This window comes from Diabrotica virgifera, chromosome 1 (genome assembly GCF_917563875.1).
Source record: "Diabrotica virgifera virgifera chromosome 1, PGI_DIABVI_V3a".
NCBI classification, from domain to species: Eukaryota; Metazoa; Arthropoda; class Insecta; order Coleoptera; family Chrysomelidae; genus Diabrotica; species Diabrotica virgifera.
The window spans coordinates 108,556,404-108,578,605 of record NC_065443.1 but is presented as its reverse complement, the minus strand read 5'-3'; the positions used below and the strand labels follow the sequence as shown (position 1 = coordinate 108,578,605).

At 33.1% G+C, this 22,202-nt stretch overlaps 2 protein-coding genes across 2 annotated transcripts; one reads left to right on the top strand and one right to left on the bottom strand.

Annotated features, from left to right (window-relative positions):
* On the bottom strand, positions 1 to 12,531 carry LOC114326947 (two pore potassium channel protein sup-9). Its single transcript, XM_028275427.2, has 6 exons — positions 12,374 to 12,531; positions 12,081 to 12,319; positions 8,892 to 9,109; positions 4,498 to 4,779; positions 4,304 to 4,422; positions 1 to 2,395 (listed from the first exon to the last, which is right to left on the bottom strand). The coding sequence occupies exons 2-6, from the start codon at positions 12,205 to 12,207 to the stop codon at positions 2,128 to 2,130; spliced, it is 1,014 nt and encodes a 337-aa protein (XP_028131228.1). The 5' UTR covers positions 12,208 to 12,319; positions 12,374 to 12,531; the 3' UTR covers positions 1 to 2,127.
* An 80-nt stretch (positions 12,532 to 12,611) lies between these two features.
* LOC114326946 (39S ribosomal protein L37, mitochondrial) lies at positions 12,612 to 21,651 on the top strand. Its single transcript, XM_050658393.1, has 5 exons — positions 12,612 to 12,906; positions 14,285 to 14,623; positions 18,378 to 18,664; positions 18,740 to 18,909; positions 21,372 to 21,651. The coding sequence occupies exons 1-5, from the start codon at positions 12,731 to 12,733 to the stop codon at positions 21,618 to 21,620; spliced, it is 1,221 nt and encodes a 406-aa protein (XP_050514350.1). The 5' UTR covers positions 12,612 to 12,730; the 3' UTR covers positions 21,621 to 21,651.
* The last annotated feature ends 551 nt before the right edge of the window (positions 21,652 to 22,202 follow it).

The window sequence follows — 22,202 nt, the reverse complement described above, 5'->3', positions numbered from 1 at the left end:
TTGACAAATTTCCATTTATTGCTAACCAAAAAAATTACAATATGTATTATTTACTAGAATGATATACCTTTATGAGATTATCACAAATCATAACAGAACTATATCTAACATTACGTGAAGAATACTTAGAACATCCCCGTACAATATTTAAATATAAAATCAGGTTAAAAGTTTGCCTCCCTCCCGAAAGTTTCAATCTCCCGCTCAATCTCAACCCAAAGACTCGGGCACTGATCATACGAAAGCTTTTCTTCCTTACATTAAAGGTGTTAAGTTGGATTTATAGTTTGACGTAGCGTAGACGTAGACGCAACGGAGACGTAAGAAACGGACTGGAAACGTAAGACAATATTATGTCCATTTATAAATCGACGTAGTGGAATTTTTGCGCATGAGTAGAAACAGTGACTTAATTCAACAACATAGCCTATAAATTATACGAACCGTAAACAAGCTTTTTGTTTATTTATTTATACTATTATTTATTATAATATTTATCCGTTTTGTGTGTTACATGGATTAGGACATTAGGAAATACACGAAGGTATGCTCCTCGGTGCCGTGGGATTTCTAACTATTTTGTTTCATTTCCTGGTCTTTAAAATGTTTATTGGATTTATTATAAACCTATGGTATATATGTGTGGATAGCCCCGAATTAGGCTAATAAACAACTCATATTTATCTGAAATATTGAAATTACTCTATGATATATTTTTATTAAATTAATAACTTAACATCCATTGTAACAAATAATTAACAAAATTCGAATATGTTGATAAACAACTAAATGGATGAGGGCGGGTTCACTTTGGGTGACAGAAAGAAAAGATGAAAGTTGGCGAACTCTTCCGTTCCGTTTTCTCTTACGTTCCGTCATGCGTTTACGTTCGTTTATAAATAAAAGTACACAAAATTCGGTGTTGAACTTTTCCAGTGCGTCTACGTCTACGTTACGCCAAACTATAAATCCAGCTTTACTGACAAAATCTACAAAATCCTCAAACCACAAGGAATAAAGACAATTTTTACTCCCTAACAAAAACTTTTTTATCATTTGTCCGATCAGTCTAAGACAATTTCCCAAATGAACAGCACAGAGTTTATGAAATTCCTTGTGCAGACGGTCCTCGATCTTACATATAGGATAAGCCAATCGTAGAATCCAAAATGGGATTTATGAACATTCCATATTGTTCGTCAAGTATCATCTCCGTGACGGAGGTCGGCAATCATCATAGCTATTCGGATTTTAGAAACGGCTGCTCTGAAAAGTTCATTTGATGTATATCCGTACCATTCTCTCAGGTTGCGCAGTCACGATATTCTGCGTCTCCTTATGCTTCTTTTTCCTTAAATCTTTTCCCTGCATAATCAATTGGAGTAAGTTATATCTCTCTCCACGTGTAATATATCAGAGATGGTATTTACGATTTCCATTTCTTTATTCATCTTTCTCAGAACCTCTTTGTTTGTGACGTGTTTTGTCCACGATATTTTCAAAATTCTTCTGTACACCCACAGCTCGAATAATTCTAGTTTTTTCATTGACGCGTTAATGACATTTCATAGCATTAATTCCGAGTCAATTTCAGCCCTAGGCTAACACCATCTTCATACAGGTCACAAAAATTGACTTTGAACACTCTATAACCATAGCCACTATCCGCTTCTATAAACCAAGAATTATCCAAGAAGCCATAGGGATCGAAAAAGACCAAATTTTCTAAATAAACGAGATGACGGCAGCCTTCGACATGGACACCCCTCCTAAAAAAAATATCGTCCGCTCCACCTATCAATCGAAATCCCGCCGTCAAGAATCTTCGCGCCAACCCTAACACAGTGAGACCCCGAAGGCTCTAAAGATGACGTTAAAGAGAACGTCGAAAGCTCGGGCCTGAAAACATCGACGCAGTTAACCCTGTAACCTATAACCTGATTTATTAAATACTTGTATTTAACTTTGATTTAGCGGAAAGATAAGTGGCGTGTAGAAATATTTTACATGTAAATAGTACCGATATTGATTGTATGTTTGTAACAGTTTGGTAATAAATTGCAAAATGTAAAAATCGTAAAAATTCGGTTTAGGTAGAAATATAAGAAATCTGTTTCTTTAAAAATGTCACACTGAGGCTCTTTTGATTTTTAAATTAGAGTTTAAAACTGTATGAGAAGGATAATAACTTCCGTCCAGTAGCAATTCTTCGTTTTCGCCATGATTCAGCCCCAAACAATTGCATGAACATACCGACATTTGATCTATTTCTCCCTCTGCTATCAACGGATGAAGTAGTTTTCCGTTTACTGCCATGACATCTCCATCAAGCGTAAGAACATGATGGGATGAGGACTGTAGATCTTGTTCATCCCGTTTGACATCTTCGGCGTTCCTAAAAGAGTAAAATATAAGTAGTGGGCGTTGATAAGAGGTTTAGTTTTGCATATAGCCGCTTAAAGAGCGCCCACCAATAAAACCTTCCGACACAAATGTAATCTCAATTAAATCTTTTGTTGACATAAATCCAGAGTTTGTTTCGATACATTTGTCGTGTAGATACAGTGAATTTTTGAAATTAGCAAGTCCGTCGAAAAATGAATCTTATGCGAGAACATTTTCGAGCAATAATTTTTTACAATTTTCGGAAAGAATTATCCCAATGGTTTCTATATTTGGGAATGAAGCATCACAACATTCAACTATTTCTCGCTGGTATTGCGAATTTCAACGTAGTCGCTCCAGTCTCAGTGACGAATCCAGGCCAGGTCCACCCAAAACAGCAGTCACTCGGCAAAACATTGATGCGGTTCGTCAGCTAATTAAGTATGACCGCCGTGTAACATACCGGGAGATAGAGGCATCTTTGGGAATTTCAAAGATCCTACATGAGGATCCAAAAGATCCTACATGAGGAACTGGGTGTTACGAAGTTGGTTTCCCGTTGTATCCCTTATTTGCTCACAGAAGAGCAAAATGCGGTTCGCGTCAATTGGTTTCGAAAAACATTGGAACGGTTCAACAAAGGAAGCTCAAAAAACGTTTATGCGATGCTTATAAGTGGCGATGAATCTTGGTTTTACTACTAGGACCCGGAAAATAAACGCCAATCCGCTGTGTGGTGGTTTCAACGATGAGGAAAACCAACAAAAGTGATCCGTTCTCGAAGCGTGTCAAAGAAAATGGTCGCAACTTTTGTGTCAAAATCTGGTCATGTGGCAACAATTGCTTTAGAAGATCTAAGAACAGTTACTTCTGATTGGTATATAACCGTTTGTTTACCAGAAATTATCGCGAAACTCCGACAAAGCAACACACAACGACTAATCATTCTACATCAGGACAGTGCAAATGCTCACACTGCCCAAAACACAACAGAGTTTTTGGAGCTTCAAAACATCGAATTGTTAAACCATTCACCGTATAGCCCCGACCTAAGTTTCCAACATCTCCACGTTCCCAAAGATGAAGAATTCAATGCGTGGGCAGCGATTCCAGTCGCCAGTCGTTGCCTTTAAAACAGAGATGAAGTCAGCTTCGGTCAACTGAAGACTGGAATAACTGTTTTACCAATTGGTTTGAACGTATACAAAAGTGTATCGATCTTGGTGGGGCATATTTTGAAAAGCAATAAAATACTTATAAATCTAAAGCTATTTCCTTGTGCCATTTTTATAATTAACTATTTAAATGGGAAATAAGCCACAATTAACTGAAAAAAATAATTTTATTAACGTTTCGACGCCCAAATCGGGTGTCGTTGTCAAAATACAAAATGATTTTGTATTTTGACAACGACATCCGATTTGGGCGTCGAAACGTTAATAAAATTATTTTTTTCAATTTAATTGTAGCTTATTTCCCATCTAAATAGTTACTTAAAGTCTATATATTTTTTGTCTTTATGGCTATATGCAAAACTAATAAAAAGACAAGCCTCGTACAATTGTAACAATGTAGTTAATTGTAAACAGAATAAGAAATTGGTTCAAGCTGAGTATATGATTTTAACGTAACAGATATGTGTGATTGAGTTGGAACTAGTGTTGACGCAATAACTAGTGTTAGGCCTGGATCCCGCGTACCAAGAAAAAGTTTATTAATAGCAAGCTGAAAATTTGTTAATAGCTTAACGGTGTCTAGTTGGACAAACTTTGATGTATGGGAATTGGGAACACTGGAACAGGGGAAGTTTTAATTGTAGAACTGGTTTCGAACGTCAGACTACGAAAACGTCCCATGTATTTTGTCGGAAAGAACATCCAATTGATTTGTTACCCTTTCATTCAATTATAATACTTACATTGTCATGAAACGAAGAACTAGTAAATTAATACTAGCAGCAACAACTGCCAAGCCGAAGAGTATAAATACTAAACTCAGAGCAACATATCCAGGTCTTTCTATAAGGGCATTATCATTCTAAAACAAAATATACGATGGAATAAACTACGTAATGAATCATAAAAATATAAAATTCAATTGTTTTCTGCCTACCTGTAACGCTACATAATCTCCAAAACCTATAGTGGTTAATGTTACAAAACAGTAGTAAAAACTATCGAAATAAGTCCAACCTTCATAACGGGAAAAAACAGCTGCACCAGTTGTGATAATAATGGAAGAGAGCATACCAGTAGCAAACATTAAATTCATTTCGGTGGCTTCTACCCTTTGGCAGCTTAAATACTTTTTGATTTGTCTGATGACGATGGAAGCGAATTTGTTAAGCCTCTCACCGATGCTCTGGAACATAACAAGGCCAAGGGGAATACCCACCTAAAAGTAAATGTTACATAATAATAGATTATGTTATACAGTCGAACCCGCTTATTGGAATAGCCCTCGTGCCAATCAAAAGTATTCCTATAACCGGGATATTCTAATAACCGATCATTGGTCGCTAGTAGAAACTTTTCGGGATCTCAAATTTCCATTCCTTAAACCGGGATTTTCGTTTAAGAGGTATTCTAATAAGCGGGTTTGACTGTATAAGGAGACGAAAAAGACAAGAAGAATATTGAAAAAAAAGAGAGCATCGCACTTGTAGAGTGCCGACAGAAGTAAATACGTGAGTTCGAAACGTAGCGCAAATACGTCCGAGTTCGCGCATCGCATGACGTAACTGGAGACCTGTATTTGAATTCTTGTTGTTAGCTTACAACCGCGAACAATTCAAACTATTCGGACATTACGAACTTGCAGGTCTCCAGTTACGTCACGACTCCCCACTCTTTAGGATGCGCAATATAATTATTATCTTGTTATTTATATCTAGTATCATGAGTGAATACTTCTTATATAAGTATTCTATTATATTCGATTCGCTTCAATTCGAACCGATTTGATTTATTTTATTTAAAAACTATAATATTATATATACAGAGTACACTCTCGGGCAGATACTATTTTAGGTTCTTTGGATCATTGGGAACAAAAAAGGTCTTCGGTAATTTTTCTCTAAAGTTGATCGTTTTCGAGTTTCGATAAATAATTTAAAACTGAAAAATAAACGAAAAACGACGATTTTCAAGGCTCAAAAACACAAGTAAAAAATGTTAATTTTGAAATTACGAAGGAACGATAAGAAGTATTCACTTCAAAAACAAATATACAAAAGTATGAAAAAGGCAATAACAATTAAAAATATGAATTAATAGCCATGGCTCTTAACCTCAGTCTTCTGCAGAAGAGTTTGGTAACCTCAGTCTTCTACAGAAGAATGAAGTTTCCAAACTTGATTACTTAGCTGAGTCCTTACCTACTATGGTTGAATATGGTAGGTCGAAGAGCACAAATCCGACCCTAGCCATCTTATCCGTTTCTTCTAATTTTGTAAAAGTTAATAATAATTCGAGTCAAGAGATTTTCAAGCCTTCGTGGGGCAAAAAGATGACATTAAACAAGAATTTAACAATAGAATAAAGAACATCGGAAAACAACTAGAAGATCCAGAAGCCTGGATTGAATTTAAAAACCAAGTTAACGAAATCTGCACAAACAATGATTACAGACGTAACTTAATTAAGAAAAGTAAATGGATGAGAGAAGATACCTTGAAATTGATGGAACAACGTCGACTTATTAAATCAAATGAAACAGGATATAGACATCTACAGTGGAGAATTAAAAAAACATAAAATTCCCTCTATACTAGTTGAAAATAACAAGATCATTGTTAATAAGAACGAAATAAGTAGTGCATGGCAACTGTACAAGGTGTTTCATTAAGAATGTCCAATCTCTGAGTTGTAAATTCTAGACCTCAAAATATTAAGATTTACCCAAATTGCTTAAATAAAATGTGGCTTCTTACTTCTTACTGAGTTACAGTTTTATTTAAAAACTATTTTTACCCAGTACTTTAAAACTATTTGACGTATCCTTATCAAACTTGGCAGAAAGTGTGGCTACTATACACCATACTAAATTATGATAAATAAACGTTTATAGCTACTACCAGAGGCGTAAGCCAGGGGATAGAGAATGGTTGACCCTTCTCAAATTCCACGCCACTGGGGGAATCACTATTTTAGCACAATTTTTTGATTCTCCAATACTTTCTATGCAAATAATATACTCTTCATTGATAACGATAAAGTCATTAGTTTTCGAGATATTTGAAGTTAAAAATGAAAGGACACAGTCATCAGTCAGACCTTCATTAAAATGGAGGCCAAGTTGAACTCATTCACTAAATTACATATTTAGAAACTGCTATAACAGACCAACCAGATCCCCAGTCATAGAAATAAGACGCAGAATAGCAATAACTAAAATAAGTTTCTGAAAATGAAGATATTTATTTGCAATAACCATTTCATATTTCAGATTAGAACTAAGGCAAAGAATCTGAGTCTGAAGAATCAAAAAAGCAGACGTGTGGACCCTAAATGTATTGAGTATGAAGCGAATTACAGCATTAGAAGTGTGGATTCATAGACAGACGTTGAAGACACTTTGGACGACATGTCAACTAACTTGGAGTCAACTAACAAGGAAGTACTTAATCAAAGTTATTGGTATGACTTTTTTTGATGAAAATATTTCTTGGTGGATAATTTCAATGTACAAAACGATTCACTGGCCATCTAATTCTGCTAACAGTCGTGTATGATTTTTTTTCTGTGGAAATATGAAAACAAATTTAAGATCACCTTCAAAATTCAAAATTTAGAACGGATATGAAGCACTACAGAAATTTTTAAGATCAATAATGCTTGTATTGCTACAAACATTTAAGATTGGTTAGATATTTGTGAGTATAGATGAGCTGATATTTTTAAACAGTTAATATACTTGGCGCTGGCAGATGCATAAGCATGCAAGCCAATAAAAAGCGAAAGAAAAATATATACACCCATACCTCGCTATACGGCCGTTCTGTATACGGCACTTCGCTATAACGGCCCTGTTCAATTACGGCACGGATTCGATTTACGGCCTAAAATGTTTCGCTATAACGGCCCCATGTTGTCATTCTCGAGCAAACGCAATCTCGATGCACACTCTTTTCTATTTCCACTTGTTTATGCATAATTTGAAAATAAAATGAGATGAGGCCGCATCTAAGCAATATCTTAACATTTTAAAGGGAATTATAGAAAAAGGTGGTTATAAACTTGAACAAGTGTTTAACATAGACAAAACAGGACTTGTTAGAAGCAAATGCCTGATCGCACGTACATTTCAAAAACCGAAAAATCTGCGCCTGGTTATAAATGGTCTAAAGAACGATTAACTTTGCTACTTGGTGCAAATGCCACTGGTGATTTTAAGCTAAAACCACTTCTAATTTGTCCAAAAATCCAGACCTATTACAGGACTAAATAAAAATCATTTACCCGTTATATGAAGATACAACAAGAAAGCTTGGAGTTTGTAGATTATTTTTGGTTTTTGGAATCTATTATTATTTTATATACCAGTGTATAACAGATAAAATGCATTTTTAACGACAAACAATGTAACATATTTAACAAATTTGGAACCGATCCCATTAAATTTTTATGAATTTGTATTAGAATAATTGATTCATTATACGGGATTTCCCTTTGCGGCCATGTTTCGTGGGACGTATCTAGGCCGTAAAGCGAGGTATGGGTGTACTTAGCAAAAACACCTAATCAATTTTTTTTAATAAATATTAATACATATCACACCTCCGCTCAAATAGTTCACACCTCAAAAAAAAAATTAAAAACGGCTTTATTGCACCAACAGTTTAATAAAACTACAAAATCTTATCTAAAAAAGTATTACGTTTATAGTTCAAGTATTTGTCATTAGATGACACTAGACTCATTATTTGATTAACCAAAATCAATGGTACACCGAACATAAACAGTGTCACATATTGACTTGCATTTGTCCATCTAAGATGTTCAAAAGGCGTCGTTTGTCAAGTTAAGACAGTATATGTGATTATTACTTTATTCAAAACAATCTACGTATGTGCTCAAGAAAAGTGACACATTTATCACTTATTTATCTTTCTTTTTGTAGTATTTTTTGATTAATGTTGTTCCTTGTATTTAAAGTTACATCATCACAAAGTATGTCTGTTAACCAGATAATAATAATATTATATTCTGTACTGTAAGAGCCACCTTTGATAAATAATAATTTGTAAATTTTTCATTATTTTATCTGTAAATATGTATGTTACAACTCAAAAAAAAAATATTTAAAAAAAATGGTTAGCAGAATTAATACACTATTTTGTAGAACTTCAAAAACCTTTGTAACTGACCAAAGAAGATATACTAATTTTAACAATTTTTGAATTTAACCCGAAAAAGTTCTAGCACAAATTTTAAACGTCGTTTTCTCAATAATTTGCTTATTTGACTTATGACACTGTTTGAGCGGAGGTGCGATATATGCCTCACCACAGCATATCCTATGCAAAACGCTTTCCCTCCTGAGGTGACTGGTGTTGAGTGGCCATAACCAATCATCGCCAAAACTACAGTGGCAAAATAAAAAGCTCCTGCAAATTTCCATTGTGGTCCTGCTTTATGTGGTTTATATTCAATAATAACCAGTTCAATCATACGATAATCTTCCTCGGATATGTTATATTTTCTTTTTAATGCATTGGATGATACTAAAATAATATAATATACTTAAGCACAAAGAACAATCTGAACAATTAGATGCTAGCAAATCAACTTAACATGTTCGGTGCCCATGACACATGAGCAACATCACAAAGGTTTTATCAAAGGTACCGATAACACTAAGTGGCGTCAGTAGTGCTGTGTTACTAAGTGAACGATTTAAGTATGTGGTGCCAGCCAAGTGGCACTTGTTCAAGATGGACACCGAATGTATTAAGGTGATACAGTAGCGATCAACAGGTAGCAAAAACGCGTTCCAAGATTGCGGCTGTAATTTTGAATATTTTTTCGAGATATTTGGCACACGTATTCGTAATATAATAAAGAATGGCGGTACAGAGCCCAATTTGAAAAATATATTAATATGCAGAAATTACTCTGTAATTAAAAACAATATTAAAAAACGAGCCTGTACCGCCATTAAGAAGAACAAAAAAATACACTTTCTTCAAATAAACTTTTTTATCCGATGCCTAGATTTTGTGTCATTTTGGAACTACTAAAATTTTTTATTTCATTAGTAGTTCCAAAATGACACAAAATCTAGGCATCGGATAAAAAAGTTTATTTGAAGAAAGTGTATTTTTTTGTTCTTCTTAATGGCGGTACAGGCTCGTTTTTTTTAATATTGTATTTAATTACAGAGTAATTTCCACATATTAAAATATTTTTCAAAGGGGGCTCTGTACCGCCATTCTTTATTATATTGCGAATATGTGTGCCAAACATTTTGAAAAAATATTCAAAATTACAGCCGCAATCTTGGAACGCGTTTTCGCTACCTGTTGATCGCTACTGTTTCCTCTTAAGTAATGTCATTGTATGAGGAATATAAAAAATATATACTTAATAAATATGAGTGATGAAATACTAACACAACTATCCAAACTATATAAATAATCCTGTATTTTGTTTTGCGTAACCAGCATCATTCGGACTTAAATATATTAAGAAGAGATTAAATATGTAGGTACATGGTGCTAGGAAACACAGAAAGAGAACCTGAAGATATGTTGAAGTTAACAGCATTTAATGAAAAAGAGTATAACTTTAAAATAGTAAAGCACTTTACATATCTACGTGTCATAATAGACAAAAAAAGGACACAAGAAAAATGTACAAAAGCACAGGATAACAGAAGGTAATGGCAAAGGTAGGCAGTATAAAAAAACTATTAAAATCAAAGTATAGGTTGAGAAAGACGAAAACTAGAATATATAAAACCGTAATAAGAGTTACAATCACCTATGGATGTAAGGCCTGGGTGCTAGATAAAACAGAAGATAAAATGATAGAGAGATAGGAACGGAAGGTACTGAAAGCTATTTTTAGGAGCAAAAATAGAAGACAGTTGGCAGAGAAGAACCAATCAAGAATTATGGATGCTTTACAAGGAACCAAGTATAACAAGATATACAAAGGCACAAAGAATCATGTACGCTGATCATGTCGAGAGAATGGATAGGGCAAGAATACCAAGAAGTTACTGCTAAGAAGCTCAGTTGGGTCAAGGAGATGAGGAGACCAAGAAAAAGATGACAAGAACAGTTTCAGGAAGATAAAGTATCTATGGAAATTACAGACTGAAAAGAGAAGGTGAAAGATAGAAAAATAGATTACAGTGGGGAAACATAGTTCAGCAATTTTTACATAGACATTAAGAGGATCAGTACGTTTTTTCGGCTGCAATGTTATTCAAATGGGGATTCATTTTTTTCGAATCCTGAGAAAACTAATAAGTATTTTTAAAAAATTTAAACGCAGAATGAAATATTGCGTTATTAGCGAGGGCCGAAAGTCCCTGAGAACTTCTATAATGTTTATTTTAATAAGTTACAGGGGTGAAAAACTAAGAGAAAATTTAGTGTTATTTTTAATTTCAAATATCTCATTTAAAATAAACTTTTTATTTATTCTAAGGAACTTTCGGCCCTCGGTAATAATTTAGTCTTTCATTCTGTGTTTAGATTTTTCAAATATATTTATTGGTTTTTTCAGGATTCGAAAAAAATGAACACAATGTCCGTGGTAATTTTCCAAATCTATCTTTGTCATACAACGCACTCAGTCGAATAGGATATTGTCAGTCAGACACTGACAATCAGTGACAATTTTAAATAATTATTTGACATGAATCGGGAATATTTTGAATTGTTGATTAAATAATATTGATAGTGTATTTGATAAATAATTGATTTAAAAGGTGAACTTTATAAAAAATTATTTATTGTGTATTATTTATGGAAGATAGAAGCAGAGAATACATCAAGATATATTCTGTGATCCAAGTATTTTGTTGTTAAAGATGTTCAAAATTGTAAGCGTTCCATTTATTAAAAAAGTTTCCGTTAAAAAAAGTTATTCCGTTTATTAAAAAATCACTTTAACACTTTTCCTCTTTTCTGGATTGAGTATTAGTTTTTGTTGTAGGTACATATAAATTATTACAATCACTGAATACATAGCTAGTGAAAAAATTATCACATTTATTAACTGAATCAATAATTTTCAATTATACAAAAAATAACAGTTATCCAAAAACATTCAAAAGCCATCTCTTTAAGCTAGTTATGACATTGTCAAGTAGAATGACATTCTAGTAATATGTACATATCCATACCAGTGTGAATATTACTACACTTAATTTGCCATGTAAAGACAGAAAAGGTAGGGATAGCCGTAAAATATTTGCGAATTATGTACCCATGGCCTTAAATAAAATTATATATAAGAGATTAGTATAGACTATAAACTGTCATGTGTATTATGTAAAATTGTGAAGGCCTAGGTCTAGTCCTAGCCCAAGGCCTGTAGAGCTTAGTAAATAAATAAAGTATTTTGTCTTGAAACCATAGAATCTGGCTTATAAGTTATTTTAAAACTATCTAGATGTCCCCTATAATATATAGTTACATGCACGTTTACCAATGAAACACACTGTATATATCCAATATTTACCTTTAAGCAATCCATCTCGCCTTTCTTCTTCTTTGGATTCTAAAGCATCAAATACAGCTGCTCCTATTAATAAATAAGTAAAGGTGCAAACAACTAAAGACAAGGTACGTACATTTTGCCTTTTCATAGCCAAAAAGGCTCACCTTATAGTTCAGAATTCTACCTTTTTATATTTAACTAGACATGACTATATACCATTCCAATACATATTTTTGTAAAATAACTGATTTGAGTAATTTCTGTAAATTAAAAATAGTAAAAATTTTATCATAAATATAAGATTAACTGTTTACCTGTTAAAATATTTGTAGAGTTTATGTTTTTACATATAATTAAGATTTATAAATAAGGGTAGATTTGTTTTCCTTTCTTATTTAGCTTTTTAAATCATTACGCGTTCGGACAAAATCGGATAAACCCGTTTAATCATTTTCTTCTTTTATGAAGAAACCATAATCGGGTAAATAATAAACTGATCTATGCAGCCATTCAAGACAACTGGGTCGCGGCTAACTGTATAAATACGGATTCGGACGTCAGAACTAAAAACTAGAAGAGAAGAAGTGTGCTAAAGTCTAAAAGTTAACCTCACCATTTTTTTTGGAAATTTATAGATTTAAATTTAAAATAATATTTAGGATCACTTAAAGATGAGAAAAAGCCCTGTATTATTACGGCAACACATTGGTTGGCATTTTTATAAACATTGGGTTGTCCAAGGAAAGCGTAAACCTTTGGATACTGGTGCTGAAAAAATTCTTAAGAGCAAGAATATACCTGTATATGATTCAAAAGACTTCCTAATCGAGAAGAGAGAATTTGAAAAGTAGGTGCTATGTATTTAAATGAGTTGTCAGTCTAAGTAAAATCCACTAGCAGAACCCAAAAAGAGATTTCTTTCACTGATGTAGTTAGGTCATCTACTTGAATTCAAGAAAGACGTAGGATATGTATTCATAAACTTACGTTGAGTGCGTAATGAGGCATATATGTCTCGTAGTGAACCTTTGCTACAGTGTGTTACGACACAGCCAACTGTTAGTTTAATATGAGGTCTATTTGCCTGGTAACATAGCGAAGGTATTAACCCTTTCCGTTCCAATGTCGAGTGTCACTCAACATTTATTTTGCCCCACCACCTCCACTGTCGAGTGACACTCGACATAGTGTAATATCTCGATAAGTCGGATGAATCGGGACCACAGCCGATCCGGGTTATCAAAAATCCGGGTTAGCCAGAGAACATGGTAAAAATTAATAAAACACAGTATACTTACAGATAAACTCCATTATAATTGCATAAACATGAAATACATAATATGCATAGTACATCTAAATTAGGTACAGTTGTATACAGTATTGTTCATTTCATGGTAAAAACTCAGTCAAACTGAGAAAATGTTTGTTTGGTCTGATGAAAATCGGTCTGGGTTAGCCGGACTTCCGGGTTATCGGAGGCCGACTTATCGGGGTTACACTGTAATTCATTTTGCAAACAATTTTAAAATAGGATTTTTTTTACTAAAATTTTGAATTACGATTGAAGGAAACCTTCTAGAATCACAAGATACTTTAATTTAATTAAACTTAATACCTACCAGTTATTGTTGAGAGATGGATTTATTTTGGGCTAGGTATTGATGTAAAGACATATGTGCCACTATGTTTGCGAACCTCGTGCGCTCCAGCTCTCTATAAGTAAAAAAGTTATAAGTTAAAAAAATGCAATTGTAGTGTGGAGTTGTTGAAAAAAAACTGAAAAAGGTTTGGAGTGGAAAGGGTTAACATGATATCAAACAAATGTTAATGGCTTAATATGAAAACCCCGTATCTTATTTTACAGGAGATACTTGAAACTGAATTTCTTCATACTTTAACCAAAAACAAAAAACTGTCTACATATTTTTGATTCTGAGCACATTTCGATTGTTACACATAAGTTTAAAGTTTGTAGAAATTCAGTTTTAAGTCTCTCTTGTAAAATGAGATACGAGGTTTTCGTACTAAGCCACCAATGTGCTACCTATAAGAAATAGACAGTATGTCCGATTATAATTTATGTGAATAGTTGAGTGACACTGTCAGCTCTATATGGTATTGTAGCAATAGAGTATTTTATCTTGAAAATAGTATATAAACTTTTATTATTTCCTTCTATAAAGTAGTTTCCATAATATAATTATTTATTTTTTATTTTTTTTTAGAGTAGAAGTAATAGGTTTTAAGGATCAACCTAAACCATTAGATGAAACACACCCAGAATGGAATGAAAAACCGTTATTATCATATAAGGACCATAGTGTATTATTGGAAGGTCTTGATCAAGCTAGAATTATAACAAATACAGTACAACTACAAGAAGGACTTCCAGATAGTTTTGAAATTAAAAATTTGCCCAAGGAAGTTGATAAAGCGTCCAAAGATATAATTTTTGATTCACATTTATTTGATGCCGAACAGAAGAAATTGCCTAAAATAAAAAATCCTGCCAAACCTGCATGGAATTTTCCTAGGGTATATGGTGTTACTCAAGAAAGAAGAAAGTAAGATGTACTACTACATTGTTTAAATTATTAGCTTTATATATACATCATCATCATCATGTAGCGCTACAACCCTGGGTGGATCTTGGCTGTTTGTACTTTCTTTCTTTCTCCCCTTCCTTATACCCTTTCAGGTGTCGGATTTGGGTTTAGTTTAGCTACATATTATCTATTTCCTTTCCACTTTCCATTTAGAGAGGTCACATTCTAAGTCGCTATTCCTATTTGTTCTGATTTGTCATTTACAAAATTAGTATTTGAATTTTCATCATTGTTATTACCTACTACTACTACTACTTATACTACCTATACTACCAATATTTCCATCACCCATCCTATTTCTATTATTTTTCTGATCCTTGTCTGGCCTCTACTTCGTCTCTTCTCTGTCGCTTTTTTGGACTTGCTACCTCCACTACTTTTTCCTCATTGTAGTTCCATCTCCATTCCTTACCATCCACTGTAATTTTGTTGTACCCAATTTTCACTGTTTTTCCTTTATCTCTCATCTCCCTTGCTTTGTCTCTTAGAGATTTCATTTTTTCTCTCTCTTTTTTTGTAAGGTCCTCTGTTATCCATATTTTCTTGGGTTCAACATTCTTTAGTTTGTTCCTATTTCGTAGAATGGCTGTTTTTTTTCTCCGTTTCCTAGTTCTATTAAGCATGTTCTAATTCCAATCTTACATGCTCTTTTAATATTAATATTTACTCCTAAATGCTTTCCAATCATATTTGTTGCTCTTGCTTTCAGTGCTGCTGAATCGTCAGTATGTATTTCTAACCCACTAATAATTAAATTATTTTTCCTTTTGTCTTTATCCATTATTTCTATTGTTCGTTCGAGTTCTTTTATATCATCTGTTATCTTTTTATTTTATTTTTTAATCAATTCATTTTCTTGTATCAAGTCTTGTCTTTCCTTAGTCCATTCATTTTTCATTTTTTGGATTTCTAGTTTTATTTATTTATTTCTTCATTATTTTGTTTTATCTCTTCTTTTAGTTCTTTTATATCACTTCTGGTCTCCTTATTTTCTTCCTTCATTTCTGTTTTAAGTTATTTATTTCTGTTTTAATCTCCTGCTTCAGTTCTGCTAATATTTTCTTTATTTCATCCATTTCTTGTTTTTCTTTGTCGTCTTTTTTGGGTGGTGTTCTTATTGTGGACTTACTTTTCTTAAATGCTTCCTCTTCATCAAACGAATTATCATGCTCCTGTTTGCTCCTTTTATTCTTCATTCGAGTGGGATTATATATATTATATTATATACATCATCATCTGGGTGGATCATGGCTGACTGTACAACTTTCCAATTTGTTCAGTCTTCCATCAACCTAGGGTCAAATGGAATGTTCATTTTCCGGATATCTGCTTTGATGTTATCTCTCCATCGCATTCTGGGATATCCGAGTGGTCTTTTGCCTATAGAGATCTCCTCCCATACCAGTCTTACGTCTCTTGTTATGAAGTCTGTACTACATTCTGTACTTTATATATTATACAGGGTTAGGGTAATGTATAGAACCAACTAAATATCTTTGAAACAAAAAAGATGCTATTCATGAAACTTTGCATGCAAGTACAATGACACAGAATGCATCTGATGCCATAATTTTTGGGTACTTCCGATTTCACCCGAAGAACCCTCAACTTGCTTAATTTAAATGGGACACCCTGTATATTTTTACAGACTTTAAAAGAACTTGTTATTCGTAATTCGTACATACAAAGTTTGGTATAAAAAATTTGTTAAAACAAAAAATAAATCACTTTACATACACGTTAATAATAGATACATAAAAGGTTGACGTCACAATTTTCCCAGAGTGTGCCAGGAAGTCTGTTGTCTCAATCTACTTAAGCCATGAGTTCATGTTTTTATTTTCATTAGACTAGTAAATAAATTTATAGGTTTACACACAGAGCTGTTGTAAGTACCGACAAAAAGTACTGAAGTCTTAAGTATCAGTACTTATTCAGAGTGGAACTAAGTGTAAATACCAGTACCAAGGATAAATAAGTACTTAAGTATTTCAGTTAAGTAGTACTTTAAAAGAGTAAATTCAAGTACCTATTAAGTAACCGTTTTGTGTACTTAAGTACCTACATTTAAAATATTTGGTGCTTAAATATCGAGTTCAAGTACAAGTACTGACACATTTATTCTCAGTACTTTTGTAAAAGTGAAGAAACTTATACAGGAACATTTCATTGAAATTAAGGATTGGAACACTTAAATATTAGATATTTGCAGTACTGTTGTATGAAATGGAGAGCTGGATGTTTAAAACAGGAGCATATAAATAAATTACAATAATTTTGTTAAAAGAAAAATAAATGAAGATACTTAGAGTAACGGGAATATTTTATTATAATAATATTTATTTGTCGGATACGAGAAACCAGGCTGATGAGTTCTAAAGGATTAAACAACAATATTTTTAAAGTTATTAGAAAATAAAATAAATGGATTATAAAATAGTGTGTAATAAATGACAATTATTCTACAATAAAAATTCTATCATTCTTAATTAACTACTAAACTTTGTAGATTATAGCATCCGTAATACTTAAGAACTTTTTGTGAAGAGTTTAAGAGATTCCGAGTACTTAAGTTCATTTTGAGTACTAAGTACTTTTAAAGTACTTACATATTTTTTATTTTTTAAATTGCAAGTAAAAATATACTTAAAACAACTTTAAGTACTAAGTATTTGTCGGAATACTTAAAAGTTCAAGTACACATATTTTTGGAGTACTTAGAGTAAAGTACTTAAAACTACTTACCTACATTTTTTAAGTACTGTCGGTAATCAGTACCGCAGCTCTGTTTGCACATTATGAGGATGTGAACTTTTGTGAGCATTTTGAACATAATAGTAACATTTGTCATTTGTCCCTCCGGAGGTGACCTTATACAGTGACGCATAGTTTGTCATTTTATATTGCCAGCAGTACTCCCATTTACATATCTGATAGATAAAGTTCTTCTTCTTCTTTCTCATAATCCTTAGTGCCCTTCAGGGCGTCGGATGTCAGATAAAGTTAAAAAATCAAATTTGCCATAACTTTGGTTCTCGACCATCTAAAGCTCTTTAATTGTTTAAAATTTAGGTTTTGTTATCTACATATTTTAATAGTTCGTTGAGGTCTAACGTTGCAGAATAATCAAACAGATGAGAGAAGTCATTAATATACATATAGAACTACTTTCACCTAATTTTTATGCAATTTATGGTCAGGAAAAGGTATTATCAGTTTTGAAAAAATCATAAAAAATGCGATTTTAGCAAGACTGGCTATTTTTAAACACTGGTATCTTAGAATATACTGCCCGTTTGAAAAGTATTTAAAAACCCTTTCATTTGCCGGTTTCAATTAATTGAAAATTATAAAGTTGTGTAAGTTTTCTTTTTGATCTTCTTAACGTATAAAATAAAACGTATCTTTTGCGGTTTTGAAAATTATTTTATCAAAAATTGACATTATAACAAGAAAAATAAGATCTAGTCCGCTAAAACTCTGGGTTCACTGGGCTCAGAGATATAGCTCTTCACTTATAGGTTAAAAAGGACTATTTGGGGGGGGGGGCATATCTCAGGCCCAGGGTCACCTAACTGTAGGCTATTTTTAAGGTACACTAATAAACTAAATTTTGGTAAAAATCCACAGACCCCCAACAAAAGTGGTCGAAAATAAAAATATTTCATATATATTTATATCACCTCAATTAACATAAATATTTGTTTTTTAGTAAACTGATAACCCATAGATTAATGAAGCTTTTAGAATCTATTAATGATCGTCAATTAGTAAAACAAAGATATATATTTGAAGATCTTTTATTTTCATTTCCATTTCAAAGAAATGGAAACTTGATACAATTGGAACTTTCTGGAGATTTTGTACTTTCCTCAGAAAAACCTTTGTCACCCATAACAAACTCTGCTACAGAACACTTAGAATTACCGAACATTCACCCAATTGATCCTTTAATTACATTGAATAAGGAGAATATATACAAAATAAGAGATATATATCGTAAGTATTGATATTCAGTAATAATATTTAAATTTTCTTTGTTTTTAATACAAAACAAAAATGTTTAATTTTTAGCCATAAAGCCAACTGTCAGGACCTCACATCCCCATACAGTATTTATATATTTTGACAGGGAATCCGTTAAAAATTTGTATGAAGAAGAGGTGACAGAAAGTCAGATTTTCGGTAGATCACTCCTGAAAACCTTTGCTGCAGCGGGAAGTTATGCGAGACAGAGATATGGGGTACGTATAGGGCAAGTAAAATGTATTTAGGAGAAAAATAAATCGAACAGATTAAAATAACTTTCTGGATTAGAAAATTTATCTTTATAGCCTTCAGGTATACTTAGTCTACTGTTTACAGAATTTTTCAGTTTTGAGATAAAAGTCACCTATGATCAAGTTATCTACTTAATGATAATCATCATCAGTGGCATGAGTGGCCTCTAAGAGTCAAAGCCTTCTTCAGAACAATCCTCCACGACAGCTCTTCTCCATGCTCTAGCTCCAATAGATTTTAAATCGTCCTTTAAGTGGTCTTTATACCTAAGTCTCGGTCTTCATCTGGCTAGTTGACTGTTGTATCTTCCTATCGCCTGATTACATGCCCTATCCATCCAAGGCGTACTAACTTAATGAATTTTACAACTTCGGGTTCCCCGATATAACTCAAAGTTGCAAAACATGTGCCACAAACCGTGCCCTTTTATTCCTCCATATATTCTTAGGATTGTTCGCTCGAAACGTTTAAGCAGTTCTTGGTCATTCTCTGTAAGGATCTATGTATGTAAGTGCGTGTACATAATGATACTGGAGAAAATACTTTGAGAACAACCTCCTAGGGAAAACCAAAACATCAAACTAAATGTATTTTAAAATGAAATTGAGGTGAATTCCAAATAAAAATAGTCAAATTCCATAAGAAAATAGCTTCAGAACAAGATTAATGTTTATTGATATGATTTTGCTGAAAAGTAAGCATTTGACAGCTTAATAAGACCGGATCTAATAGAAGACATGAAAAACCTAGATATCTCAATGAAACTCAAAGCTTACGAAAATTGATTAGCAGAAACCGAAACAGTTTAAAGCAACAATTTAAGAAGTTATGCAAGGAATCATCCAAGAGGACAAAGTAAGTTATCAATTGAAGTAGCACAGAAAACGACAATAAATATCGTTCCCATACCACCAGATTGACAACAGGTGGAATACATTCTTTGGTTACACCTCCTGAGATTTTCAAAATTTATAAATCATACAGGATGCCGAGGAAATTAAGATGAGAGAATTTTAAATAATTCACAACTCATCTGCTCAGCGTGGTAAAAGTTCCAACAAGAAAGACATGAGTTCCGACATTAAAAATGTATAAACATTTTCAATTTCTTTGCAACACGAAAATGCAGAGGCTGCATAATGCTCTGGTTAAATCGGAGAGTGCAGGAAGAGTCTATACCTACCGGTTTCGGAGGTCTTTTCCCCCTCATCAGTAGTCCCATATCCTCCTCTCTCAGATTCTTCCACGAAAGGCCCAAAGTCTTCCCCAGGCATCAAACTTTGGGCCCTTCCGTATTGCAAAGAAAGAAATGTCACGGATGAAGTAGAGCCATCTACCAAAAAACAAAGTAAGTTATCAATTGAGATTGACAACAGGTGGAATACTTCATTTGGTTAGATTTTCAAAATTTATGAATCATACAGGATGCCGAGGAAATTAAGATGAGAGAATTTTAAATAATTCACAACTCATCTGCTCAGCGTGGTAAAAGTCCCAACAAGAAAGATTCCTTAATTCTCCTACAAAAGAGTAAATGAATTAAAAATGTATAAACATTTTCAATTTCTTGTCAACACGAAAATGCAGCAGCTGTATCATAATGCTTTGGTTAAATCGGAGAGTGCAGGAAGATTCTATACCGGTTTCGGAGGTCTTTTCCCCCTCATCAGTAGATGAGGGGGAAGAAGAGGATATGGGACTACTGATGAGGAGGAAAAGACCTCCGAAACCGGTATACTCTTCTTACACTCTCCGATTTAACCAGAGTATTATGCAGCTGCTGCATTTTCGTGTTGCAAAGAAATTGAAAATTTTTATACATTTTTTTCATCCAAGAGGAGTTTGCCAATAAATCAAAATGAAACAAAATACCTAATATGCTCAAGAAAAATACAGTTAATAATAATAATAAAAGGTTAAATCTTGGCGAGTATGAGATTGAAAAGGTAGAACAGTTTAAATAGCTTGGGGTCCCAGTTAATGGATAGGGGCATAGTTATCAATGAAAGAACCCTGGCAAGAAGGTGAAGATGAATGATGGTAGTTGGTATGGCTAGGTTTCCGGTAAATAGGGTAATAGAAATCTTAGGATTGATTTTTCGTTAATAAAGATGTGTAGGAATGATAAAAAAACATCCTTGTCACGTCCTTGTCCCCAATGGCAAGTGTAGTGAACATATGGGTTTGAGCATTGGTGAGGATAGTGCTCAGGTTTCAAAGTATTTGACTCGTTTGTAGAATTGAGTTTGAAGCATGAAATAACTGTTATATATACAATTTTAATGAGAGATAATGGATCTTGCAGGTTATTGCGTTTAGTTTTTAAATATTTAGAGTTTCTTCAGGCTCAATTTCTAAATAATTAATTCTTTGAAACTAAATGTTATTCTCAATAGTTGATTTTCTAATATTCTTTTATTTACAGAAGGACGCAACGGTTTTAAAGAATCCAGTAACTGTGCAGTGTGTGCAAACGGATGGTCGACTTTTCCATTTAGGCGTGCTTCAACTCAATACTTTAGATTTAAGTAATAAGAACGTCAAGAATGTTTGGTATCAAACACCACTGCAATATCTTTTTAAAACCTGCACCTATAAAGCGGGAAAACCAGTTCTAGAAGGCTACAATAACCAGATCATAAAACAGTTGAATTGTATTTATAACAATGTGTAAACTTTATTAATAAATAGTTTTTTTAATGTTTTATTGGTTATTGATTACATCCCTCATATGAATAATTTCCAGTGGTACACTTACACATTATTCGCTCTTAATATCCCTCTTATTTGCTTTTCTATTGGTACCGTGCAAGTTCGGCAAAGCGGCACCTGGTTTCTACCCTCAGCAACATTATTCGCACTTTTAATTATATTGACCAATTATATTAGTCTTGGTTACTGGATAATTGTCAAGTCCATAGTCCAAAAAATAATAAGAAGAAAACATAAGATTCAGGTTATGTTATTAAAACGTAAACAATTGTATGTAGTAAATAAAATTAGTTATTAAAAGGCAGTACTGCAAGCAAAATACAATTAATTAAATTTACCTTTATATAATAATTGCATATCATCAATATTGTGGAGCAATATATAATTTTTCTTCTTCAATGACAGTAGATATGAAATATACGTCAATTTGACAATTTCAATTGACAATATGAATTATTTAAGAAAGTTGCAATATTTCTCCGCTATTCTTGCACGATCGTTTCTTGTATCCCCTCCAAGTACTTTCACACCGCGAATAATAAAA

Bases quoted from the DNA above. Each gene is read 5' to 3' on its own strand.
- LOC114326947 (XM_028275427.2), bottom strand. From the start codon at position 12,207: ATGAAAAGGCAAAATGTACGTACCTTGTCTTTAGTTGTTTGCACCTTT. The intron at 4,780-8,891 runs GTGAGGCATATA...ATTTACTTTTAG, and splicing joins TTTGCATAGGATATGCTGTG to GTGGGTATTCCCCTTGGCCT. The intron at 4,423-4,497 runs GTAGGCAGAAAA...ATTTTGTTTTAG, and splicing joins GAGATTATGTAGCGTTACAG to AATGATAATGCCCTTATAGA.
- LOC114326946 (XM_050658393.1), top strand. From the start codon at position 12,731: ATGAGAAAAAGCCCTGTATTATTACGGCAACACATTGGTTGGCATTTT. The intron at 12,907-14,284 runs GTAGGTGCTATG...ATTTTTTTTTAG, and splicing joins GAGAAGAGAGAATTTGAAAA to AGTAGAAGTAATAGGTTTTA. The intron at 18,910-21,371 runs GTACGTATAGGG...TTTTATTTACAG, and splicing joins ATGCGAGACAGAGATATGGG to AAGGACGCAACGGTTTTAAA.